This window comes from Eleutherodactylus coqui, chromosome 13 (genome assembly GCF_035609145.1).
Source record: "Eleutherodactylus coqui strain aEleCoq1 chromosome 13, aEleCoq1.hap1, whole genome shotgun sequence".
NCBI lineage: Eukaryota > Metazoa > Chordata > Amphibia > Anura > Eleutherodactylidae > Eleutherodactylus > Eleutherodactylus coqui.
Window position 1 is genome coordinate 70,571,262 of NC_089849.1, and position 19,956 is coordinate 70,591,217.

Below are 19,956 nucleotides of genomic sequence, written 5' to 3' on the forward strand. Positions count from 1 at the left end.
TTTGATATTGTTACCTGATTAAAAAAAAACCCTCTAATCTCCTGATTCTTACAGGCCTGCATCCTTGGTGAATGCTAATGCGCAGCTCCGGGCCAAAACTTTGGCAAAAGTAATGGAATCCACAATTCATTCAGATCCGACCAGTTTTGTTGGGTAAATCGGTAGTAATATACTAATATCGAGCTGCTGTCTACTGTGGGGGGCGGTCACGCTCAGTGCTGTCATTGGATGCATCGGAAGTCTTTGCCGGTGTTGTGCAAAACTTCCTATAGAGGGCGCTGATGTGTTTTGGGCTGCAGGATAACTTATTTAGTAAAGAGGTTGAGGAGTCTTTGTTTCTTCACACTATTAGAATAATTTGTCTGACTATATTGGAGAGCGGCAGCCACCAGGGTCTTGACCTACTTCATGCCCTTTGTTTATTATTTTAGAACCATTTTGTAATTCCGGTGATAAAATCAAGGATTTTAAAATTCATTTTACCTAAAAATAAATGTACATGTGCGCTAGTAATATCTTATTGCACATAAATAATCCATTAACGCTGAACTATATTCTGGAGCTATTCAATAACTGGGAAAGATGACTTGGAAATCAATTGGTAAAAGTCATCAATTATGCTATTGGATTACTAGACTTGCTTACCTGATGTGTTGGACCCTTCAGGAGGGCGGTGCTAAGATGACAATCCCTCTTCATATTTGTGGGGTCCTCTGTTCAAGACCTGCTTCTATGACTTGGGATGGAAAGCCACTCTATAGCCAATCTTGGTGGACTTGCAGCTGGCCTTGTATTACAGGATGGCTACTCATATGAATCCCTTCTCACATGCAGTGGCTGCTATATGGAAAGTGCCTGGGGGCAGTAGCATCCCCGCGCCAAAACCAGCTGTTTGACTTGGGTACCAGTTAATGTGTACTGAAAGGGATTCAAGCAGACTTGGCCCAAAGGTGCAAACTTTGGACTCTGTTTGACCTGGCTTCTGGCTTTTTTTTCTCTTTGGTGAACATAAGGTATGCGACAAAGCTATTGTGTCTTCCAAAAAAAAAAGGAAAGGAGGGAGAGAAATAAAGGGGCTTATTTCTATGGTTGACGAGAAATGTGGCCACAGTCTTATAACGGCTCTACTAAGATTTTATTACATACCTCCAAGTGCTGCTGTTTTATGATAACTTATAGGTTGCATTGGCTACACTTTTGTATTGGTGATCACCATTGCTATAAGCATTTGGGAACTCGGGTGGATTGGATCTGTCTCTTGCGGCTTTGTCGAAGTTCTGTAAGCATTATTAATGAAGCTATCTTTTTATATTTCCTTTCTTTTCAAACTCTGAGGGTACGTTCCCATGTAGCAGAAAATGTGCAATGTCTGCAATGGACCTTTCACAGAACTGCAACAAAAAACCTGCCAAAATCCACACCAGAGACTTTTATTTTGATCCTTTTTTTTTTTTTTTTTTTTTTTTTAGATTTCACTCCTCTATTCTATGGCGCATTTTAACACATTTTCGTGTATGAATTTCGGTGTGGAATGGCCATTGAGAACATTCCGCAATATTTTCTGCTACATAGCAACGTACCTTTAAGGGCTTCACAAATAAAAATAGAATCCTGGCATTCTGAATGCAATGGGCACAGCCAAAGACATATATTAAATGATCTAGAATTCTTTGTATATGTATGCTTGTAGGTGTACATATGAGAAGTAGTAAGGTAAAATAACAAAGATGAAGCAATACATGTTTAAGGCAGATTAAGCATAACTTTAAAAATTCCCAGTGAATAGTCCGAGCGTAGGTAAACAGGAAAGTCACTGAGCAGCAGCGGGGATCACCTAAATTTCAGACCATATCACTGTAGAGTCCCTAAAATTTAGATAGTAGGTAGTCAATATTGCCATTAAGGCTGAGGACAGTTAATTGATATTCTCTTCCCACCTGGAGCTAATTGGTCTCCATTTTTTTCTCTGGGATCACATTGGACTACTTGTTAGTCGTGAAGATATATGGGGAACCACTACCCAACCAGGTATGGTATTGAGGGGAGTTCTAGAACCTAATCCATAGATCCCAAATATCCCAGAAAGTCTCATATTTCGTGGATTGAGGTAACCATATCCTAAATTTGCATGATGCCACGCAGCTTTTTGACCCAGTTCTCTCTAATTTGGGAGCAAGAAGACCTCCCAAACTTGGGAATTACCAGACTCATAGCTGCGAAACAATGTCAAAAAGCTTCTAAATCTGAGAGATCTGTCCCGGAAACATGGACACTAAGCTATTTGCTTTGAGATGTATGTTGACCCTCTGCACAACTTTTTCTATGAAGCTGTAATGTCCTCCCAAAGCTATTTAATTGGCTGGTAATTGTAATATGGTAGCACACAAAGAACCACATCTACAACAAAAATCAGAAAGGATGAGGTAACCTACACCAGAGCCTGACTAGTGGTGAATACCATCAAGACAAGACTTTATAACGGTTTGCTTGGAGTCGGCTGGAAATGGACAATTTTGTGAGGATTTTGCTCAATCGGCCTCACAGAAAGAAACCTCTAATTCCCTCCTCCCCCCGAGATGTGTAAGAAGGTAGTGTGGGTGTGATGCCCTCAGGTGTAGCCCGTAGAGGAGAGATCAGATGTGGGGGTGCTTATGTTCCAACACAGACACTCAGAGGAAGTCCATGCCCTAAGTAATGAACCTTCTACTAATAAGTTGCTGAAAATGGTGGCTTTTGAGAGATAGCCGTTGCGTGTAAATGCATGCCCATCGTGCACCTGCCGTGCACTCTTCATTCATTGCGGACTTCAGGTCAGCATAAAGGCTGTCGTCCCAAAGAACGGGGACGGCATGCTGTGTTCTCAGCAGGCAGCGCTGATAGCACTATACACAGCTGGCAGCCCGTGGCAGAGCAAAGATGTATTTAGAGAACAGACCACCTGCTGTTCTCTAAATACATGCAAATGAAGCTAGTTGGCTACTAATGGGCTAATGGGCTGATTAGCCCATTAGAAGCTAAGGCAAAATGATCACTCCAAATGAATTTTGAGTGATCATCTTTGCGTGTAAATGGGGCTTAAGCTAGTCCAATTGACTGTAATTATACCAGGCACTTGGGGGAAGAAGCTCTTCCCATAGTACTCTGGAAGGGAGTTATGGTGCCACCTGAGAGTAGTTGAGTGACCAGTATACCCTGAGATCTCGAAAAGCCTAGTAACCTGGATACTGTCTGTTGGGGAAAAAAATTATGGGTTGCCGAAAATGGGGGATGCAAGCCCAGATAGGCCCTCAAGAGATACTTTTTGAGGAGGTCCCAAAATTTCAATATTGTGCTTAGCAGATATGAGAAGGAAGAAATTTGTCCTCTAAGGTTTCCCTCTAGCCAAAAGACTAAATGTATAGGTGTTTTTTTTATATTTTTTGTGTTTTGTCTGGTTTTGATGTGTAGTAGTTTTGACTGTTTTCAGTATTTTGGCAATATGCAGCCAGTTCAAGAGAGCTTATTCCCTAATGATACTCTTCTGCAAAGCTTGGCAAATACTAGTAATATGATACGCCAAACATTATCAAGTTTTGCTTTGTGAATGAAAACTGAAAAGGTCCTATTACAGCATCAAGGGCCTATTTTATCATAGGTTTATGATGCAACCGGTACAGGAATGAATTCGCGTGAAATCCTTTGGGCCGCGCACACGGTGCATATATTCAGCCACATATCTCCGCCGGTTTACACGGATGTGCTTCCTACAGACTATTACGTTTTTTTTTAACATACATACATACATACATACATACATACATACATACATACATACATACATACATACATACATACATACACGAACGAACTCTATCTGGGCTGCATGAAAGATGTGATTACCAATTTATCGGTGCCTTGTTTACACCTGGGTCAATAAGCGGAAACGAACGTTCTTAGACTATCTGCCCTTACAAAAGGTACTTGGCCGGAAAACACACACATTTTCTTTAATTTACTTTGATCCCGTTTTTGTTTATATTGTAATTAAAACTATGAAAAGTATGTAAGGAATTTGTTTATGGGGGGTCTAAACAAACTAGTCTGACTGTAAGATAATTAGTAAATGTTTTGGCACACAGGAGGCCGTGCTCATCCCACTCAGCCTCCCCCTTTTTAAAAAGCAAGCCCTGCATAAAGTGAAAAAATTTAAAATTTTTGCACTAAAGTGCATCAAAACTTGCAACATTTTTTTTTCCTGTAGAAATACCTATAGGGAACATGTCTGGGAAACTCCTTATGTCGATCTTACTGTGTTTCAGGGAGAAAAAGCGCTATGGCCTTAAGAAAGTGCTCTGAAAGTGGAGAGCGATGGCGCGCCAATAAAACTCATACTGTTAGTACTGCATTTACCCTACTGGCTTTAGGGTAACTATTGGTGACAGCATTTTTAGGAAGAAACTCCGAAAAAAGAAGTAACCTCTTTTTGTAAAAGCAGTACTCTGTGAAACCACACTTGAAGGGAACCGGTCAGATAAGCATCATAAACTAAGGGAACGTGCGTGAGAGAAACACAGATCTGAATGACCAAGTTTAATTAGTGGGCTTTTAGTACTACGTATCACGACTTAGAAAATACTCATGTAATATGCAGCTAACGTGCACGGGTGTGAGTGATTCCTTAAAGGGACACTCTGTCAAACACCCCTTTTCCATCCCTGATGATTTCACCTGATTGCCTGCTACTGTGGAGGTGTTGTCTATGTATTTCAGCCACTTCCCTGCAGTGCAGCTCCCTGTCTGATGCCATCTGGAGGCTGAGATTTTTTTTTTTTATAGCCTGTAGCTTATTTAGGTGAATATAGAAGCCAACGATGATTAAACAGTTCCATCTGTATTCAAAAATGGTATAACCTCTAGGTAATGCATCATTGGTTTGATTGAAAGTGAAATCCAATGATAAAAAAAATCAGGCAGTTGTCCACTAATGAAGGAGGCGGCCGGCCGGATTGATCCCTGCACCACTCCACCTCCATTCACTGAGTGATGATCGTTCGTGTGTACAAGCACAGGAGCGATCGCCGCTGGGACAGCCTGTTGGCATCGGTTGCCTGACAGATTGTCCCATGTAAAAGCACCCTGAATCTGCATACTACGGGAGTTTGAGGAACTTGTATCATTTTAGTAGGTAGAATCTGCTACTAGCCCCATGCCTTCAAATCTGCACTGACTTTTTCCACAGGGTATGGATGGGGATTTATGTATGAATTGCACCTACATACATTGCAGTTTTTTTGTCAGGTTTTCGGTGCAGAATCCACATTGAAATGTTGCCACCACCATGCCGCTTGTAACGGCGGCCTAAGTATCAGTTGCATCCAGAAGTTTCTCCTGTTCTCCTGGATGTTGGCACTGAAGTGAATGTATTGTTTGTACAGGCCAAAGCCAGACTCCATGCACATACAGCTGTTTCAGGGTCTTTGCCCTTCATCGGTGTACAGTAGGAGTCTGGCTTTGCTAGTGAGAGGCCTGGGACAGGGGTCAGAAACGCTATCTTTTCTCCTTAGGGAGAGCAACTATAAACGAAGTGAGGAGACTCAAATGGCCATGCACGCTCCTCTGGGTAGTATGCAAATAAGGGAGATGTACACTGATGAAGGGCCAAAACCCTGAAACAGCTGTATGTACATGAAGTCTGGCTTTGCTTTTAATTCCCGGTCATTGTAACAAGGCTTGTATAAAAAGTCTGACTTTGGCTTGAAGGAATGCTGCCTTTCAATAGGTGGCACTATGGAGGATTTATTCCATCTCCCTTATTTGCATATTACCCAGAGGAGCGTGTGTGGCCATTTGAGTGTCCTCACTTAGTTTATAGTATAGTTGCTCTCCCTAAGGAGAAAAGATAGCGTTTCTGACCCTTGTTTGCACAGAGCATGCAGGAGTGGAAGTATGAGAGCTGCCCTGACGGATCATGTGAGCATCCTGAAAATAGGACTAGTACTGGGCTGCATGTATTCAGCATTGCCGCATGTAGCCATACACTACATATACCAGCTAACATAACCCATACCTTGTGATTTATAGTAGCGGATCATCATGCACGGACGTTTGCTGAGTTTGCGTAGTCTTTCACAATGTATTTGTCTAATGTCAAGGTTTTTGTGCCACCGCCTTTTATACTTGTCACACCGTATCTTGGGTAATAAGTGACTTTAACAAGAATTCTTCTTCCTATCTGACTTCTGTATCAAGGTGCCTTCAATACAGAGTGCTGTACGGGGCCGGCGGACTACCTGTTGCATCCTTCTCATTAAAATTTTAAAACTGTAAATGTATGATGAGGCTGTGTGATGCGCGGACCCGTACCGCTGATTTCGGGCATTTAAAGTAAACTTCCAAAGTGGAACTGCATTAAAGGAAGTCTGCACCATTTTTTTTCCTACATGTGAACCTACCCTTAATGTTGTATAAGGGAAGCTCTCATTATATGGAAATATACACTTCGGGCTATTCATCTGTCCTTGACATCACACACAAAAAACCCTTGTTGCTTCCATTTACTTCATGCAAAGGGGGTGGGGGGGGGGGGGGGTGAACATTGTCAAATTTTAAAACCTAACTTTTAATAGAATTAAAAAATGCCGCAATAAGTGATTATCAAAATTCCAGCATGCAAGACATGACTATTAATCACGGCCACATGCATAACGCCATAATGTGTATATATGATATGAATTGCCCTATGAAAGTCACCTATGGCAATCTGGCTTCAGTAGAAATGATGGAATTACCGTGTATCTTGGCATTCCTGTAGGCCCATCCAAATGGCTGAATACAATCTTGTGTAGGACCCGTTAGCCGTCCACAGGAGGTTCCTCTTGAGAGTGAACTGGGAAGGGAACAGACACCTGTTGCTAAATATCCCTAGTGACTAAATTGCCCCATGCAACAACATGCAGGGCGATCGCCCTGAAATGGGCAGCTCCGTGGATTACCCTGAAAGCTAATAAACCCCATATAACCCTATTGCATTTACTTCAGTAATTCACCGAAATGTTTTGCCATCCCTTTGAATGTGGCCAAAAAAATGGGCCTCAAATATCAAGCCTGCACAAAAGAAACATTGATTGCAATGGATAATCTGGTCAATCGCAGTGCAGTTTTCATATTTGCCCAATTTAGTAAATGAAAGTTGGGTGCTGATATGGGCAATGCAGTTTTTCTTTTAGACTGTTATACACTGGCTATATTATTGAAGGCACCTATCCTTTCACGATCAGAGCTTCCCTGTATGGAAATTAGACATGTGGCCCCAGAGTGCAGCAAAAAAACAAAACAAAAACAAGTGAGCAAGCTTTCGGTAGATCAGTTCGTGTGAATTCGCATTGGAATGGGAACATTGCACAATGTGAATAGCTTCTGTGACGTGGTCATTGCTGCTAGGCTAGCCTGGACCACTATTTCATACACTGCCAATCTTGTGGGGTTTCCTTGTGCAACAGTGTACAGGGTACAAAGAGAATGGTGTGATCAAGAAAATCATCGAACAATGGGATCCTATGGATGTAAACAACTCGTCAACGAGAAGGGGTCAGAGGAGAATGTCAAATATCATTCTGATAAACAGGCGGCGCGTAACCAAGCCAACTGCAATGGAATGCAAGGCTGGTGTTCCAACTAACGGGTCCACATGCAGAACGTGTTCCTTAGCTCAGATCTATAACAGCAGACGGCCACCTCCAGCGTTATTGTGCTGTAGATAAACGGGCAAAACTCCAGTTGGTTAGGGAGCCCAAAAATTAAGGGTTTTTCCAGGAAAAATACTATTGATGACTTATCCTCTACTCTGACCTCTGTGTTAATTTCAATGAGGGCTGCGCTTGCAGTTACAAGCACCGGCCAATACACATAGGATTGCTAATCAAAAGTTGTTTTTTTTCACCTGAAAAACCACTTTAATCACGTAGTAGTGCAAAAACATCACCTGATCAAATAACTTCAGATTACAGCTGCTCCATGCTGACGGGAGGGGCAGAATTTCAAGCAGCATGAATTGCTGAACCCTTCCTGTCAGGTGTCAACAGTTGATGGAATGAATGTGTCTTTGTTTTAATCTTGATCATAAACCAGTAACCAATCAAGACTTGACGATCTATCCGTTCAGTCGTTGCTGACTTTTGGTCACTTTGTGGTTAAGCATATGCCATGCTTCCCTGTCTTTGGCTGCTACCTTCAGATTTTTCACAATCAAGATGTGGCACATACTAAGATGTTTAACAAATTACAATCTTTATAGAAATATTTCACAAACACTGAGGGCTATCCTTTGTTTAATATTTCAATGAAGACTGCAATAATTTGGTATACTTTAAAAAAAATTTTTTCTTGTGTGTCCACCAATTCTAGATTGGTTGGTCTGTTTACGACATGGAAAGTTTTGTATCTATCTGGCTGCACCCTGTTCTGTTGGATTGTTTCAGTGGTGCCCATCATTCTTTTCATAAACGGGAATATTTTTCTTGGCACGCTCTGGGTCCTCTGTTACCTGTGGATGGATGCCACCACAAATTGCTGCAGTTCTTAAGGCCAAAGGATGGGTGTCACTAATAAAGTGGCCATTAAGTGTAAATGAGGCCAAATGTTGTTGTATCAAGATAGTGTGTTTTTTTTTTTTTTTTTTCTTTTTTCTGGACAATCCGTGATTGCATCCTCCTCCATGCCTCCCAGCAGAGACTGTCTCAGAGGGTGCACAATGGTTGTCAACTATGCTCTTCCTTCAGTAATCTAAGCAGGAAGAAGCTGCATTCGGCCACTGTTGCTTACATAGAGAAAATGTTCTGCTTATAAAGTGATTTAAAAAAACAAAACAAAACAAAAAACTTATTCTGCAGCGCATTCAGGTAATTTTTGTATTTATTCCCACCACCACCAAGCTGGATACTCATTTTACCGACCATGGAAGGCTGAGTCAATCTTGAACCGGCTACCTGAACTATGCGGGAGTTGATCTTGCAACCGTGTGTGTGTGAGGGTTAGAGGGTTAGAGGGTTAGAGGGTTAGAGGGTTAGAGGGTTAGAGGGTTAGAGGGTTAGAGGGTTAGAGGGTTAGAGGGTTAGAGGGTTAGAGGGTTAGAGGGTTAGAGGGTTAGAGGGTTAGAGGGTTAGAGGGTTAGAGTTATAAAAATCTATATTCTTCTGGTGAGGACTGGTTAGTGAGGCCGGTAATATCGCCTCCTGTCCCTGCCGCCACTTGGGGTGAAGGTTCAGTGTGAGCAGCTGTCTGTAGGTTAATGATTAACAGATTTCAGCAACAAGCTCTATATGTTTAGCGGCGAAATTCAGCTGAACCCTCCTGAAAAATGCATCAGGTTTCCCAAGAGCGATAGACGTGTGAAAGTGTTTAATTACTGCATTACATCATTTGTAGTGCCCATGGCTCTGATGCTGCTGTCCTATAGTAAGTGTTTTAACCATTATTTGTATTGTCTATTAAAGCTGTTTTTTATCCATATCTGTAGATAACTTCCTTTTCCTCCCATGGTCCTGGTTCTGCACCCATCATGTGCGTGGAATAATATTTTGATTTTTGTTGTGTTTTCAGGGTTTTGCTGAGCTCGGGCGCTGCAGAGATGAAACGCTTCCTGCGGTCTGGTCAGGACTCTATGAGGGAGAGGCTGAAGAGGGACCTGTTCCAGTTTAACAAGGTGATGTTGGACTACTTCTCGGTAGGGCGCTGCACTCGGTGTATCAGACATGGGAAGGAGACACTCGTCTGGCAGACTGCTTCATTTCTGATATGGATACACGGCTACCGGGATTGTTCTCATCTGTTCTGTCTGTTTTCCTATATCTCATCATATGAATTATTTATTTGTTGTGCTCACACTGTGACCATCTGCTGTCTGAACTATCAAGTGAAAAATGGATTTGCCGTTCACACATGAGTGGTGGTAATACAGCTGAGAACCCTGTCAGAAATGCACAAATGGCCATGTCGAGTTTTTAATGATCGATCAGTTCCTCTCACGTGCCTGCTGTTTTTGGGAAATATTTCTTTGTGGGGAAATTAATTTCTAAAGGTGTTTTTCTTAAAAAACACACCTCTGCGTTGTCAATTTCTTCATACATTCACAATAGGAATGGCACAACTAGGCATTACAGTGTCCTTTATCAGTAGTATCCCTGCCAGCTATGTGATGGGAAACACCCAATTAACATGAGGAATGGTAATGACCAGCAGTCAATTTATTCATGCATTCTAAGGGCTTATTAATACGCTTCCATCTGAGCAGTCCCTCTGCCTCTCTTCTCCCCTCTAGCTGTTTGCAATGGGAGTGGGTGTGATGGGGGCGGAGCTAAGCTCCCACCCCTTGTCCGCAGCCCGCAATGGGACAGAGCGGAGCTTGGTTCTGCCCCCTCCCCTTCCTATTGCAAACACTGGAGTGGGGGAGAGGCAGAGAGCCGGGGAAGGAAGGGGAGAGCTGCTCAGATGTAAGCGTACATACACCATGTAAATAAGCCCTAAGGATTAATATTTTTTAAATATCCTTTTTTTTTTTTTTTTATTCGTGGCTTTCATATGGTACCAAAAATAGGCCAGTGTTTATATTTTTTTTTAACATTTTTTTCATATATAGAGTAAAATGGGCAGAAATATTGTACGCTTCAAACTTTCTTCGTCCGTTCTATTTTTAATTTGATGTGATAAATTTGAAAAACTACATTTTTATTAAAAAAAAAATCATCTTTGACTCCTCCTGTATAACGATACAGAATATGTGAACTTAAACCAGTTTCATCACTATAATACCTGGAAACAAAGGCCCAATTTTTTTTGTTTTTTTTGGTATCTTATTAGCTGGTAATTTGGCTCACTTTGGCTGCTGTTTATCGCTGGTATTTTCAACTCCCTATCACATCATTAGGATCAAACTGGCAAACTGCCGATTCAATATCTTTACTGGCAGAGGTCAATACAATGAGACTTGCCACTAAAGTTAAAGACGTGTATTTACATCATAGCTGCCCTGTGCATGTTCAATTAGGATTCAGATGGTGGATTTGAAGGGGTTAAAGACATTTCACTTTTTTCCCATAAGTTGTAAAAGCTCTAATAAACCTGTTTTGTGTCTTAATTCTTCACTGGGTTTAAGATATTTTTGCTGTCACTTAATGAGGGCACTAGTTACATTTGGAGGTTGGAAACTGATACAGGTCTACTCTTGCTCTTGGCTAAGAAGTGCATGCGATAGTACCCAGTCTAGACAATGCTCTCTGAGCCAAGGATGAGCAGGTAGTGTGCTGCACGTTAAAAAATGGCACTGCTTCACCTGCATGAGTTATACATGGTTATTGGCCATGCAGTTTTTGCAGGTGAAACATTTTTTTTCAGCCTTCAACAGTTTCGGATGGGCTCGTTTTTTTTCTGCAGGAAAAGAACATTCCATTTTGGGAGAAAATTCTAATTTAAATGGCTGTTGCTTCAGTACTATCAAGGCTAACCACATGACCTTTTAAAGCGAAGATTCATGGTTTTGAAACGATGCCTAAAGAATGTTCGTAGCCCTTAGAGAACCAGAGTTACAGCCATTAGAATTGAAGTCGGGAATACTGAATTGACAGCATGCGCGCGCAGAGGAGAGGGAGGAGTGAAGAGTGGCAACAAAGAAAATCTGTCAATCAAAAAGCATATTTACTCTCTGATTGTCATATATGGGCTTTTTCCCAGAAAATGAGTGAAATGATAAGGACTTTTTAATCTAATCCTTTTTTCACACAATTTAACCCTGTGGATGCTGTATTCATTGACCATATCATCTAAACGTGTTTACAGAAAAAATGTGAACTTTTTTTACCTTGAAAAAATTAAAATAACCAGAAAACCCTACACATAATTGGTGTGACAACATCTCTAATGCCCCATACTATAAAAAATCACATTTATCCAACATGGGAAATTCCATTAAAAAAAAAAATCTAAAATGGTAAAACATAGTAAAACTCCTGTAAATTAGTTTTGTTTTTTTTTCATAATTGCAATGACCTGTAGAATAAAAGTAACATAATATACCACATCCTGAATCCCATAAAAATCGCAAAAAAATGTAATTGCTTTCTTACATTGTCGGCAGCAAAAAAAAGTTATAAAATGTAATAAATTATATGTATCCGAAATTTGTTTTTAGGAAAACTAGAACTTGTCCTGCAAAATAAAAGGGGTCCTGCAACTACACTGCCAAAAAGATGTAAAACGTTTTGACCACTGGAACACAAAGGGGTTCGATTTACTGCTTCTGAAGGCTAAAATTAGCTACCACTAAGGTGTTAAAAATGCCTCTAAGGCAACAGAGTTCTGTGTCAAATACAATCTGCATGAGACACATATGTAAAATCTACAATAAGGAAAAAAGATTGTAAAGGGGCGACCAAATGTATAAATACATGAGGGGACAATGCAAGGATCTCTCCCAGGATCTGTTTATACCCAGGACTGCGACGGTAACAAGGGGACATCTGCTATGTCTAGAAGAAAGCAGGTTTCATCCCCAACACAGGAGGGGGTTCTTTACTGTAAGAGCAGTGAGACACTGGAACTCTGTGCCTGAGGACCTGGTGATGGTAAAATCCATAAAGGGGTTTAAGAGGGGACTTGACTAGAGATGAGCGAACCTACCCGTTTCGAGTAATTACTTGATCGAGCACCGCGATTTTCGAGTACTTTAGTACTCGGGTGAAAAGATTCGAGGGGCGGGGGAGGAGTGGTGCCACGGGGGGTAGCAGCGGGGAACAGGGGGGAGCCCTCTCCCTCCCCCCCCCCCCCCCCCACTCACCCACGGCGCCCCCCGAATCTTTTCGCCCGAGTACAGAAGTACTCGAAAATCGCGGTACTTGGGCGAAAAAGGGGCGTGGCCGAGTAGGCTCGCTCTTCTCTAGACTTGACGTCTTTTTAGAACGCTATGACGTTACAGGATATAGACAATAAATAACCAGCGGGCTGTTGATCCGGGTCTTGGAGTCAGGCAGGAACTATCAAACCTTGATCCAGGGATTATCCTAACTGCCATTATGGAATTGGGAAGGAATTTTGTTTTCTCTAACAACGGGCTAAATGGGCTTATGCCTCATTGTTTTTGGGGTTTTTTTTGCCTTCCTTTTGATCAACATCGGGGGCCGAAGCAAGCTGAACTGGATAGACAGTGTTTTCTTTCAGTCTAACATACTATGTTTCTATGCTTCGGAGGGTTTTCCCAATTTTAACATTACTGTGGGGGGAGGGGGGTTAAATATTCTTCCCTGTCAAAACTGCATGGTTAATTATTTAATGAGCTCACAGAGTATTGCCTAGATCTTATTCACTTCTCAGCGCAGAGCAGGTACAATATAGATTTCAGATTCTGCATGTAAAAAAAAAATGCAATTCATGAGCAGACCCAGAAAAACTGAGAATCTTTTAGTGATTTTTCATTTTTATAGTGATTAACCGCTATGGCCAATTTTTTATTTATTTTTTTTGTAAATTGCATGTACATTTTACAAAGAAGTGTTCAAAGGTGCTTGTCGCCTGTAAGCATTGCTGACCTGAAAATGGAAATCTCCTTTTATTTCCTGTTTAATATGAAACCTATTATTTTCAAATGGGATCTTCTGCAGAATGGCCCGCCTCCTGTAAATCTGCACTATTAGGCCGCCTGCACACTGGCGGAAATCCCGCGACGGAATTTCCGCCGCTCAAAGCCTGCATAGGATTGCGTTAACAAACGCAATCCTATGCAGACGGCTGCGGTTTGGCCGTGCGAAATATCACGTGGCAAACAAACCGCGGCATGTCCTATTTCTCTGCGGGGCTCGCAGAGCCTCGCACAGAAACGTCACACACCCGGTCGCCGGCTCCAGTCTGCGCATGCGCCGGCTGCTCGGCAGCCGGCACGTGAAAGATCCGGGGCCGCCGGGCGCGGGTGAGTACGCGCTCGTCCCTGCAGGCGCTCGGGCCATGTCCCGCGGCGAGAATCCTCGCCGCCGGATCCAACCCGCTCGTCTGCAGGCGGCCTTACTGTGGAATGTTAATGTGGTTTTCTAAAAGCTCATTCATACACATTGTAGAGTTTTTTTGTTTTTTTTTTGTGTGGAATCTGCCTAGATCTCCTATGTATGAACTTGGACTAATGAGGTATGAAGTCTTTGCCTGTTTTTGTCAATAGGAAAAAGCTTGTAGATTTAATTTCCGAGTGTCTTCACCAATCTTTAATACTGGACAGGCGATGCTGCTGAATTAATGGATGTTGCATATATAAAAAATATATACAAATTTAAAAAAATATAGTTATTTAAAAAAATATATATAGATATAATATTTTTATTTGTGTTTTTCTCGAAAAATTGTAAATGATGATGCGGGCTGCTATCCTGCCTGAGCACTATTAACAGATGTGCTTTTGAGACATAGGAACCTATGGACAGAAGATATTTATTGTCTTTAATGGTTAACTGTTATGGGCATGCGTTGTGATGTACAGAAGTCATTGTACAGGGAGGGGGAGGAGGTAAGCTTTGTCCATTACCTCTGGTGAATCCTGTCTTTTCTATATAAAAGTGAATACACAAGAGAGATGGAACACCGCTAAAGCATCACCTATTAGAAGGCCGCTTTCTTGCAAGTCAGTGGCAGACCTTTTCACAAGCCTTGTAACAACTACTAGAAATAGAAGCCAATGCCAAAATTTTCTTCAGAAGGGAAAGATAACAAAGTAAAGACAGTTTCAGGGTAATTGCTGATCATCAGTATGCAGTAGGTTGCTGGGTGAGAGGCCTAGAATTAGTTTCTTAAGGGTGAACACCTACAAAATATCAGGAGACTTATAAGGCCATGCATGCTCCTCTGAGAAATTTGAATATGCAAAAGGATTGACATTGACTTGCAGGAATGCTGCCTTCCAATAGGGGGCACTTGAGAGGCATTTTTGCATATTTAACGTTCCCAGGGAGCATGGATGGCCTTAATCTCCTCACACCTTCCAGGTGCTCTTCTGAAGGAGAAACTGTACCCTTCATGACCTATACAGGTGTTGCCTTTCATTGTAACCCTGCCTGTGATAATGAGATGACCGAGTGATCTCTACGGAACAGGAAATATCAAACTATTAGGTGTGAAAGCTGTAAGGAATGAGGGAGTTTTTTTTAAATGTAGCGACATACAAAATAAAAAAACACTAAAAATTCTTGCAAAACATTTAAAATGCAACTAAACTTTTTTAAACTTTTTTTTTTTTCCTTTTATGAATCAATAGTAGAGTTTTTGTAATCCATCTTGGAGGAAAATGCCTTTCTGCTCTTATCAGCCATTCCTCTCCCCCTGCGGGTCCATATCCAAAAGGGACATGTTACTACTTTTTTAGTTTCCGCTTTGAAATTTTGCCCAGTAACAGGGCAATTTCCACGTGTGGGTTCGTGTGAAAGGTGTTTTTTTATTTTTTTATTTTTTTTTTTTAAATGCGGTTTTGACTTGAATTGAGGAGGCGGTATTCTTCCACAGCGGGTTCCGGTGTGTGAACATACCCTGAGTGAGCTGATAAAATCCATACTGTACTATTTGAGAAAAAGTTGAATGTAGTTATTCTTTGACATTAACTTTGACCCGCATGCTGTGTTCTGATGACCGTTCCACCTTTAGAGGTTGTTCAGGGGTTTCTGACTTATATTATAATGAACAGATATTCCGGAGGTGCACTGTTCCTAATAATAGTAGCAGTTAAACATTGATGCTCCCGGACACTTTTTTTTTCTTCTTTTCATAAGGGACTATATTACCATGGGTGCAGGAGATCAGTATTCTGGGTGCAGGTCTGGATTGTCAATTAGCTGTGCATTATACCCTACATGCCTGAAACGCCTGAGAAATGCTGCGTGTGTAGAGTGAAAAAAAAAAAATCTCGCCTCAAAAGCTGCTTAAAAAACACATTACTGTAAAATCATGGCTTTTTCTTTTTATAGAAGCCTTTAAACAAAAAGCGTCACAAAAGAACTGTGTATGAAGGAAGGCTTACAGGCTGTGTTTTACTTGTGGACAAGAAGTGATAATGACCTAGTTTATGGCATGCAGGCGACCTGTCTCTGTGTATTGTGTGCCCTGTCAGAGGAAAGCACTGATGCTTCTCAGTGTTCATGCTCCCATGAGAAATCTTGACTAAGGATTTCTGAGAAACTGGAGCAACTAATTTATAGCAAAATGAAGAGGAAGATTATTTTATCCAAAAGCAATTGTTACACAAACCTGCAGTGTACATTAGGCTCTGAAGAACCTAAAGAACTGTTTTTATGTGTGTATTCTCCATAAGAAACAAATCTGAAGTATGGTGTTATCAGAAAAAGGCCCTTAAATCACAGGAATGTTCCAGTTGGATCTAGAAGGGAATTTTAAGATTCCAGTTTACATGTGCACAGGGGGCGCGCGCACACGTGTTTTTGCCATATGCATAAGGCAGATACTTGGACACTGGTCTTGTACTCTTTGTAATAGTTAAAGGGGTTTTCTAGTGACGTACTATCGATTATCTTCAGGATAGGTCATCAATAGCTGATCGGATGGGATCTGCCGCTCAGGATCTGGTTGATCAGGCGCCCGCTCTCAACACTGCTACATAAGAGTACTGAGCAGAAGCTGTCACTGCGACTCCTGTGTAGTGGCTGCCACTAGTAACTGCAAGCACAGCTCCTATTAAAATTAAAAGAAGCTGCAGTTACAGCTACCAGCCACTATACAGGTTGGAGCAGCAGCTTCCGTTCTGTAGCCATGTGTAGACAGCGGGTACCCACCCAATCGGCTGATTTGGCCAGGTTCCTTAGCGGCTAACCCCAGCCGATCAGCTATTGATGACCTATCCTGAAGATATCTCATCTCAGTAGTAATTCCCCGAAAAACCCCATTTAAAGCCACTGTCCAGTCATACATTCAAAAACATGCATGTTAGTGCTTATGGGGAATGATGACCATCTATTTATGGTCTTCAGGTTTTCCTGCTTGGCTGCATTTTAGCTAAGCTCCTTTAGGGTAGAGTTGTAATGTGTGAGTATAGTTGATCCACAATGTCTGTGGTAGTCTGAGACGCACACCCCTGCCTCATCATTGGCTCAGGCTGCTTATCTACCCCTCCTTTTGCAGTTCTTCCTTCTCTGATTGGCTGCTGAAAGTAAACCCGAATCTGTCACAGGAAGTCAGACCATGAAAAGCTGATTTGTTACAGCAAATGCAGAGATTCTGTAGTACAGATAACAAACCACCAAATTTACAAGTGAGCTGATTCATATCTTCAGTTCACTGTTCCTAAGGTTCGTTTGCAATTATAAGTGGGAGTATAGAAGTTTACTGTCTAGTATTTTCTAGCAGTTCGTCTGACCTGTGCATCCTACCTCCCTGGTGCTGCCGACTCCTGACTAGCTTGAATGCCCTTTTTGTTTGCCAGTGATGGGCAAGTTTAGACTGGCATTAAGAACCAGCTTTTCCTGTTCCTGAAGTATGAGATAACCCAGCTCAGCAAACTACGGAAACTAGAGCATTGTATGAATGATCTCCAGCACAGGCATTATAATCCACATAATCTCTGAGCATCCGATATATAAAGCATAACAGACCCCGAGTCCTGGAGGTCCCTTCCTATGCGTTCCCAGCCTGCTGGCTCTTTACTCATGGCATAGCTCAAAATGCCTAACAAAACTCCCAGGGGGGGTCTGTGGTGATGCTTTTTACATATGTGATAAAAATCACATAGACTTCCTGTGCCGGAGATCTATTCGTACAATGCTGTGATTCTCACTGAAGCCAAAGGTGCCTCCACACACTGCAATATTAAAGGGAGAACGAGGGTATATACCACATTTGTGGTGGTGAGTACTTTTGTTTTCTATTGACAAGATTTAGACTCTTCTACTTGTACTGTCACTTTTGGGATTGTAGTGTAAGGCCGCATTCACACGGGCAACACTGTTTTGACAGAAGAAAATCACAGCGATATCGCTGCGTTTTCTCACTGCGATAACGCGATTTTGTGTCGCTACAAAGTTGCGCGACTTTGTAGCACCGTGTGCGAGGATTTTCAGGTGGGGCTTGAAATATAAGCTCTACCCTGAAAATAAGCCCTAGCTGCAGTAAAAAAAAACAAAAAAAAATACATCACCTAAGAGGTGCTGTCGTCTTCCCTCACGTGTTCATCTCTTCACACCGGCACTCGTCTTCTCTCAACCCTTCCTGGATTGGAGGATCAAAATCCCCGCCTCCAGAAAGGGCTGGCTGTGATTGGTTCATGAGCACTGTGGCTCAGCTATCACAGCCATTCATTGAACTTTGCATATTTTGTGTAGGCTTAGAAAAAAAAAAGAAAAAGCAATCGATGCTTGTCATCTAAATGCCACCCTGTTTAAGGCCCCCTTCACACAGGCACTCTTAATGCTATTAGCGTGGCACTTTCAGCACTGCATTACTTCCAGTACAACGCTCCCATTGTTTTTAATGGGACCGCTCACACAGGCGCAAACAGCTGCTTCGATCGGGATGCCTTTCAGCACCGTGATTTTTAATTTTTTCCCCCCGGTGTTTCAGTGTTTTAAAACAATTTGGTGCCGTGTTTTTGACAGTGCTAAATGCCCTACTTGCACTACCTGGAAAAAGAGGAATGCTCTCCTAGCAGGCGCCGTCTGTGTCCCTGCTGTTGCTTGCTCTCTGGCGTTCCTGCAGGCTTCGGTGAAGCTGTCAGCTTCCGACAGACCATCTCTTGCTGGTAACGAATTGAAAACCCTGCCTCCAGCAAGAGATTGCCTCGAGCGATAATCGTTGCATGTAAATGCTACAATCGTGCGCTTTTTGTCAGAATGAGGACTTTTTAGGTGGGCTTAATAACCATCGTTCAGACTGCACGCTGTGTTCTCCATGGGAGCAGGAGATAATGTATTTTGTCTCCAGCCCCTGCGAGAAAGCAGACCACAGGCTGTTATCTCCACAGGAGCTGGAGAAAACCTCGTTTTCTCTTAGCAGCCCATGCCAGAACAATGGCGCTAATTGCAGAGCTCAGACCACCTGTTGAGTTCTACAAGCAGCTCCTGGAGGCTCATTTGCACGCAGATGAAACTGATAAAGTACTAATGGGCATTAGTGCTCATTAGTATTTTATGCAAAGGGATCACTAAAGGCCTATTTACACGCAAAGATAATTGTTCAAAAGATAGGCTTTGAGCGATTGTTTTGCATTAGTGTCCATTAGCAGCTTAACACCTTCATTTGCATTTAAACGAGCCTCCGAAACCTGTATGCAGGGAACAGCAGGGGATCTGTTCTCTGCATACAGCTCTTTTGTTCTGCTGAGGGGCTGAAAGCTGAATACAATGTAATCAGCACTCCCATGGAGAATACAGCACCATGGGCATCAAACAGCTTGTGGTCTGTTATCTTCTCTCCGGCTGAATGATGGATTTTATGCTCACCTAAAAATCATTGTTCAGCCGAAGAGTGAAAGATGGCAGCATTTACACACGATTACCGCTTAAACTATGGCTTTTCAGCGATAATCGTTGCGTGTAAATGGGCCTTAAATCCTGAGCTGGTCCACGTTTGATATCACATGACCATCTCATGAGTTTAAGATACATAGGAAATGACTGACCAACATAATGTTATCTGACTTTTGTTTACAGGAGTGATAATTACATAATAAATGAAAAAGTGGTCCCTGGGGTACCTTCACACTTGCAATCGTGATATCTCTGCGTTTTTTTTTTGTTTTTTTTTTTACGCGAATGTCAGTAGGACACTTTAATGTTAAAAACGCATCGCACAACAATTGCAAGTTTGCGTTTTACCATTTTTGTGCGATGCATTTTTAACATTAGAAACTCCTATTGACATTTGAGAAAAAAACGCAGCGATATCGCGATCGCAAGTGTGAAGGCGCCCTTAAATGTATTAATAGGCGTAAGAAAAAGGCCTAACACAGTTAAA

At 42.0% G+C, this 19,956-nt stretch overlaps 1 protein-coding gene across 4 annotated transcripts in view; it reads left to right on the top strand.

Annotated features, from left to right (window-relative positions):
* The window catches only part of LLGL2 (LLGL scribble cell polarity complex component 2), a 77,984-nt gene that overhangs the window by 25,586 nt on the left and 32,442 nt on the right, over positions 1 to 19,956 (top strand). For all 4 annotated transcript variants that reach the window (XM_066587499.1, XM_066587498.1, XM_066587501.1 and 1 more), the window contains exon 2: positions 9,577 to 9,679. In XM_066587499.1, coding sequence (XP_066443596.1) covers positions 9,605 to 9,679 — 75 coding nt within the window. In that variant the 5' untranslated portion in view covers positions 9,577 to 9,604. The remainder of the gene's footprint in view (positions 1 to 9,576; positions 9,680 to 19,956) is intronic.